The sequence below is a fragment of the Notolabrus celidotus genome, chromosome 11 (assembly GCF_009762535.1).
Source record: "Notolabrus celidotus isolate fNotCel1 chromosome 11, fNotCel1.pri, whole genome shotgun sequence".
Classification (NCBI taxonomy): domain Eukaryota; kingdom Metazoa; phylum Chordata; class Actinopteri; order Labriformes; family Labridae; genus Notolabrus; species Notolabrus celidotus.
The window spans coordinates 20,516,106-20,523,768 of NC_048282.1; the positions used below are offsets into that span (position 1 = coordinate 20,516,106).

Sequence of the window (7,663 nt, forward strand, 5' to 3'; positions counted from 1 at the left end):
TGTATGCATGTTTGTGTGAGTGCTGTGTGTGTGTGTGTGTGTGTGTGTGTGTGTGTGTGTGTGTGTGTGTGTGTGTGTGTGTGTGTGTGTGTGTGTTTTTTCATAAATACAAGCTCTGTAAGACTTCAAAACTGGGCTGAGTGTGAAATTTGGCAGGCATGGGTAGTTTTTGTGTGGTTTGCAACTACACAGTAATAAGACTGAGACATATTGACATGAATATCAGATGTCTGGGGGAGTTTGTTGAGAGCTGTCATCCATTTTCATCTGGGTGATGGAGGCTTGGAGAGGCAGGCAGAACTATTTCAATATCCTGGCACTGATGGAACAACTCAGCCAGAGGCAGTCCACTTAGAAAAAGACTGAAATGTCAGGCCAGTGTCACCCTTAGAGCAATGGTGTGAAAAGGACGATGCCAATGAGTAACTTTTAACTTGTGTGTGTTTAATAAAAGTGGGTGGTCTTGAGCTGTGAAGCCCAAATCTGTGTTTAAACTGTGCTTCCAGCTCGTGACCTTGAGAGTTCCTCTGTTGGACTGAATGTTATTTATTTGGACATCTTATACACACTCACAAATGACCATTAGGTGCTGTGTTTGATAAACAAACTGATTGGATTGCTTGTGTGAATGTGTGTGGTTTCTCTCCCTCGCTGTCCTCAAGGCCCCTCAGAACGGACCAATTTACCTCAAGGACATGGAAAATAGCACACACATTCGCACTAAAAACATGTACTCGCTCATGTCTACATACATAGTATACTTCACTTTAAACTCACCCATAAACACACTCGCATGCGCACGAGCAAATAAACTTTCATGCTGCACTTGTTGACCCAATCCCAGTCTCATTCAATTCAGTCTTTACTCACTCATCAGAGCTCCCAGGATTGGTTAAGGTTTCAGGGTGTCTTTTGGGCCAATAGCAACCACATTGAAGGGAATAGAATATTGTTATTTGCATACTGCCCCAACAATAACCCTGAAGCAGGAACTTGAGAATGAAGTCATATCACGGCTCAATCCAAGAATGTGGAATAAAGCAAAAAGCAATACTTCTCTTATGAGACCTGTAAATCTTTATATGTATGTTCTTATATTTCATTTTGTACTTTAAATTTTTTATTTCTATTTATTTGATCTATGTCTTTCTCTCCTAGGCGTATCTCGGGGAACCAGCTGAGGTATATCCCTGGCCGCGCTCTCGAGGGTCTCCACAACCTTAAAGTTCTGTAAGTAACCTCTTTCTCACTCCCACCCAGGTGGGTTGTTCCACTGCAGCATTCTGGGGTGACAGAGTTGTGCTCCTGCCTTGAATAAAACACACAGGCCACGCATCATTAAGTGCAGTTAAAGTTTATGGGCTGGGGGAGACCTGCCCTGCTTGCTGTTCCTTCATTCCCAAACAAGCCTTGTTTCAGTTGCGAGTGTGTAGATGCACACACACACATACACGCATCCACACAAACACAGGTGTAATGCAGGGACCTCCCAGTCACACCACCCACCGAGATTACAGCAAGTGACAAAAAAATCACCTAGAAATGGTTTCAAAGCTTTTTTCTCAACACCCCATTTCTATTAGTGTTCATAGCTCTGTGATCCATGGCCACCAACTGTTAGCCCTGCTGTGCAGTATAAAATCGCAAAAAGTGCAGAGCAGCCATAAAATCCACGCTTCTTTCTGAATTGTGAGTGCAGCATCTAATGAGTTGTGACCATACTTCCAGTAGGTGCAAGACAAGGGTATTAAAGAGGTTTTCATGGGCCTTGGCAACTGACTCAGTTCCTTTTGCACCCTGGCTGAGAAAAGTTTGAGAAGCTTTGCAATTGAATAGAAACCTAGCTTGAGAATTGTGGTTTGTAATTTGAGGGTATCTACGGGATTACCAGGCACACAATTTATTCTTCTTTCACCTTGTGTTGTGAAACTAACAAAGACAGCATGAAAAAACAGCCATGAATCCCAGTCTATTATGTCATTACTGCAGAAGGACACACATATCCTGAATTTATACAAGCCTGCAAGCATTCACGCTTCATGCAATAACACCCCTTCAAACTTTGGACCGTCTCTTTGACCTCAGAGCAGCTGAGCTGTTGGTTTCCTTCCTCAATGTATTAGTTAAAGTCAGGCTGTGTCAAAAACAGATGGACCGCTGACCTTGTGTAGGGTGACTCCAGGTCCCTACCGACTCTCAGAGACACTGACACATGCAGAGGTTACAAACCCAGAGTGGAGTTCAGCAAAGCTCCACATAGGGTTTTTTTTTAAACAGGAAAAGACTTAATACAAAGTATTTATCATGGCATCATTATCCCTGTGGAAACATTCCCCTGATCCTCTCAAACCTGAGCAGCATTTTTTCGGCATTGAAGCAATCATATCTTACAGGGGAGAGTATTGTGAAACTCCACAGTATGAGAGTCTGTGACACACAGTTATTTTGATAAATATAGCAAATGCATTTAATCATTGCACCTCAAGACATCCAGTATGAACTCTTATGCTCACATTGTAACAATCACTTACAAAATTATGCTCTCCCACTTAGCACTGCAGTCATAAGGCTAATGATCCAGCCAATGATTAGCCGTTTTAATGCGGGGCTCTGCACTCTCATGTTCACTAAGACTAATTATTGTGTTGGCACAATTGCCACAATGCCACATTAAAGGCATAACAGAGCAACTGAAAATAGCAAACTGGGGACTAAACTATACATGAATGTTGGTAGACAGATCATTATAAAAGTAATAAGAGGGAGTGAAAGACAGCAGAAGGCAAGGAAGGGAGAGGAATGAGAGAGAGAGCTATTGTTTGCTCCCCACTTCCTCCTCGCTTTTGCTCCATTCTTCTAAGGATGACATCAGCAGCCCACCCAAGGAGCTTCTCTTTCCTTCAACCCTTCATTCTCTGCTTCTCTTCAAGCTTTCACTGGCCCTTTACTCCTTGAGTCAGATTTCCCTCATGATGGAATTATTTGTTCTGCTTGATGTGCCCTTTTGCACAGCACATACACTCTACTACAAATCGACGCATTGCATATAACCAAATTATCTTTTTTTTCCTCTTTCAGTATGCTACAAAATAACCAACTTGAGAAACTTCCCAATGATGCTCCATGGGATCTGCCCAATCTACTGTCCCTGTGAGTATGTATCTGTTACACATACAAGAGCTGCATTAATCATGCTACTCTACCTCATCCCGGGGAGGAATGAAACATCCCCCGGCCACCCACACATCTCAGCTCTGACCACAACGCAGGTATAGCGTACCACTGACATATTACAGAACATACCCTGATAGTTTTGCATGTGCTGCTGTACTCCCTAATGGTAGGAGTCACAGTCTGATTGTGTCAAAGTAGTTCATGGTAGCATCTGGAAGCCATGAGGGAAACAGCAGACACTGCAGGCCAGGGAGAGCATCTCCAATGAGCTGTGAAACAACCCCATTTTCCGTCAATTCCCCTTCTCTTCCTCCTCCGCTCTTCTCCCACCACCCACACAGCCATCCCTCTGGCTAATGAGAGTGCTTGGTGGCATAATTGACTCATCTGTGGGGTCAATGTATGAGTGTATATGTGTGTGTGTAAGTGTGTGACAGCACTGATGTTGAAGCAGATGCACAAGCTCATCTGTAATTCCATCCCTCCCAACTCTGTATGTGCTGCACTCCACATCCTCTCACTCCTAATTAATAATTCTTTGTAAACATCCATAGATGTCTCCTTCATCCCACAGACACTCCAATTGCTGGAGTAATGACATAGAAGGGGCATGTAACTCCACTACCACCAACAGAGTTTCCCTTTCTGCTATTAAACAGGTCTGCTCTCCTTCAACACAGTGCTATGCTTTCACACACATCAAACTGTAAATGCAGGCACGATAGCTCAGGATGTGTGTGTACGCATCTAACCTCACAATTTTCTATCATAATGATGTCTCTATGTCTTCCGTCTATATGTGATGCACAAGTGTAGGTGTGTGGTCTTTTCACATTGAGATGATCTCAAGCACTGAGAAAACACACACACAGGCAGAGCCGGTGTATAGAAACGCACCTTGTCATTAGAGTAATGATAAGCCCAGCGGAGAAAGATTACTGGAAAGGCTTTGGAGAGTGAAGCTTGTCGGCGCCTCTCACCAACATAAAACACACCAGGTAAAAGAAAGAGGGACTTCATCTCAGACGGCACATGGCTTTTAAATTGTTATAAATGTTCAAAGGAGTCTTTCATCCAAACTGGATCATGTCTTAATCTAGGACATGAATCCTTTTGTCAGCAAAGAACTGAAACTGAGTCAACAAATTTGTCTCAGAGTTTGGAACAGGCTAATTACAACCCACACTGTGAGTGCTGTTGCTTACTTTGGTGCCATGTTGAGCAGACTGAAGTTTTTTGGGTCCCAACAAGGAGGTTAACCTGCGTAATCTCCACTGATGAGCTCCACAAGCCGTATTGATCAACATCACCCTGTTTGTCAGAGACTCCATTCACTGGCAGCAAAACATGTTCCTCTCAGTTCTCTGTGGTATTAAACTTTGGCCATCTGGAGAACTGAACCAGTGGAGGCAGGTCGACAGATCTCCTGGATCATTTAAGAGAACTTTCCTTTTTTTGTCCTTATTTCACTCTCCTGTAATTGTACCTCAGACTTTGATGTGATGGACAGGAAATAGTTGCTGCTTTATAGGCTTCTGTGGAACATTCCTGGTTCTGTCTGGACCTTCTGGAGACCTGGCAGGTCCACCCAGAGGAGCAATTATTATTTTGCCCTGGAGAGCAAACCAGAAAGTTGAAGGGTCTTCCGTAGCTTTCATCCTGTGATTTGGTTCAGGGAAAAACAATGTCCACAGTTGTAGTGCACAGGATACACAAGGACAATGTTTCGCACTGGAATAAATGAGTGCTCAGGAAGTGGACAAGATGAAAATTTCTTGAGGCTGTTTGTGTGTGCACGTGCACGCACTTATGTGTATTTACATGTGCGCCAGAGAGTGTTTTCCTGTGTGCCTGTGTGTGAGCATCTGCCAGTGTATACAGTTGCCTCTCCTGATGGAAAATTTCCCTGGGGAGAAAAGCTCAGAGTTCAGAGTTCAAGTTCAGATTTCACTTTGATGATGCTGTTTGTTTGGTGAAGCCTCCAAGGGGTGAGGACGCCAAGGAGAAGCTGTAGCACAGGAATCAAAGAACCACGGTGGAAGATTGATAAGGGAGGATGTTTGAAAGAGGAACAAGAGTTAAAGACTGAGACACATAAGGGTCTGAAGGGGGAAGGAGACCATCAGTGACGATGTAAGAAACAAAACGTGTGTTTGAGAGGAGCTGGAGGGGGGAAAAGGAGATTAATGAATGAGTGTGAAGGGCCAAAGGAAGAAGAATTGCAGGAGGAAGTGGTCTCAGCTTGTCAACTCTACCCTGAGGGGATCATTCATCACTATGGACAGTGTGTGTTTTTATGTGGGTGTGTGTATCACAGTCCAATCTCAGAGCCTGTGGTTCGAGGGACACTGAGGTATAGAAGGGACAAAGCTTTGTAATGCTTGTTTGGTGGTTGCAGAGATGAACGTGCATATGTGAAAGCTTATGCAACAGTGTGTGTGTGTTTAGGTGTCATTAATTAATCAGCTGGGCAGCAGTGTTGCTATCAGTTCCTGGAAATGTCAGGGACTGATGGCAGCAGCGGGGGTCTAATGGAAAGACTGAAGGAAGGAGGAACATCTGAAGACGCATCTTTAACTGTCCCTCCTTCAGCTTTCTCTGTTTTCCAGACATCAAGGAAGTGGGCTTTCTAAAACATAAATAAAGTGAGGTAGAATTAAACAGGCCTGCCACAACCAATCCTACAAGTTTGTGTCTGTGTTTTTCTCATCTTAAATTTAATACATGTCTGTGCTGGTAAAGCTAGACATGGCTTATTTAGCATGGGAATAAATCATAATGAGCAGCTTCTAAGAAGATAGAGTGAAGATGAAAGGAGGGAGAATTAAGGATGCATAACTCTCATAATAGCCTTCCTGTAAGCCAAAGTGTTTCAATACCACAACCTGTAAGCACGCGAAAGCACAGATACACATGCAAACATACTGTGCTTAGACTTGATGATTATCTGGCTAAGCCCAGTTCCTCTTACCCTGCAGGCGCCTTGATGCTAACCTGCTGTCTGAGGTTCCGGCTGGGGCATTTCGAGGGGTTCGCTCTCTAAGGCACCTGTGGTTGGATGATAACTCTCTGAATGAGATCCCAGTGTCGGCTCTGGACTACCTGCCCTCCCTGCAGGCCATGACGCTGGCCCTTAATCAGATCACCCACATCCCTGATTATGCGTTCACCAACCTCACTGCTCTCGTTGTACTGTAAGTGAAATCCTGATATGTGTACTTAAAACTCTCTGGTTTCTCAACTCATAACTCATACTATTTGCTCCGTTTAATCTATTTAAAGGTGACATATCATGCGAAATCGACTTTTTAATGGTTCTCTACCTGAAATATGTGTCCCTGGCATATCTACAAACCCCGAAAAAAGGAAAAAAATCCATCTCTGCCCCTGTTTTGATTTCTCCACCTTTCTGTAAATGTGTGCTGAAATGAGCCGTTTCAGTTTTCAGTGTTTTTCATACGCCACAACGACATCCGGTCTGTAACGGAAGTCAGAGCTCGGAGCTTGTTCAGCCCATAGACTGTTTAAAATACAACTCAACTCCTCCTCCGTTTTTCATTACCTGCACACGTGTGCTAACAACGAGCTTAGGAGGGAGGCATGCTAGTTGTAGGCTGTCTTAATAAACACAAATGTCGGTTTTACTCCCAACGTCTGCAGATTTGAAGATCTAGTGGATGATTTTTATTTTTCATGGAAAAGTGCTAGCGCTAGTTAGCATAGCCACATAACTACATGTTCGTCGCTGTGTACCAAGACACACGTCGACATACTGACAAATAAAACAACAACAAACACTAAATCTGTGACCAATCCTTCAGAAAGGTCCTGCTGCAGGCGCCTCTCCGTCAGGATCAGATTCTGGATCAAATTCAGAGGGTTGAAGTAACGCGGGTCTGCAGCCGTGTCTATTCAGCCGACATATAAACATTAGATCAACATTATGGGCAGCCGAGGCCACATCCACTTCCTGAGGGGGGCGTGGTCAGAGAGCTCACTCTCATTTAAAGGCACAGACACCGAAAACAGCCTGTTCTGAACGGGGCTGAAAAAGCGGGGGTTAACAGGCATGCCAAAATCTGATTTCAAAGTGTTTTTTTGAGCAATAAACTTTAAAGACATGTTTTGGGGACCTCTTAGACCAATATATTTTGATGAAAAAGAGCATTATATGTCACCTTTAAAGAAGAGATGAGTGCAGTGTGGAGACACATTTGAGAAAGTAATTTCTGTTTTGTTGAAAAATATTTGTGGCTTCTCACAGGCATCTTCATAACAACAAGATTGAGAGCATGGGTGCAAGATGTTTTGAAGGTCTTCACAGTCTGGAGACACTGTGAGTATCACTCGTACACACACTGACACAGACACACATTGGTCAGTGGGTACTACATTTTCTATATCACACACAGACACACAGACACACAGACACACAGACACACACACACACACACAGTCATGAGCATACACCTTAAAGCGATTTCATTTC

The 7,663-nt window shown here is 43.7% G+C and overlaps 1 protein-coding gene across 1 annotated transcript in view; it reads left to right on the forward strand.

Annotated features, from left to right (window-relative positions):
- Positions 1-1,170: 1,170 nt before the first annotated feature.
- LOC117821410 (leucine-rich repeat-containing G-protein coupled receptor 6) overlaps positions 1,171-7,663 on the forward strand; it is a 15,860-nt gene continuing 9,367 nt past the window's right edge. Inside the window, exons 1-4 of the mRNA XM_034695656.1 lie at positions 1,171-1,230; positions 3,079-3,154; positions 6,153-6,368; positions 7,439-7,510. Of these exons, the coding sequence (XP_034551547.1) occupies positions 3,114-3,154; positions 6,153-6,368; positions 7,439-7,510 (329 nt within the window). The 5' untranslated portion in view covers positions 1,171-1,230; positions 3,079-3,113. The remainder of the gene's footprint in view (positions 1,231-3,078; positions 3,155-6,152; positions 6,369-7,438; positions 7,511-7,663) is intronic.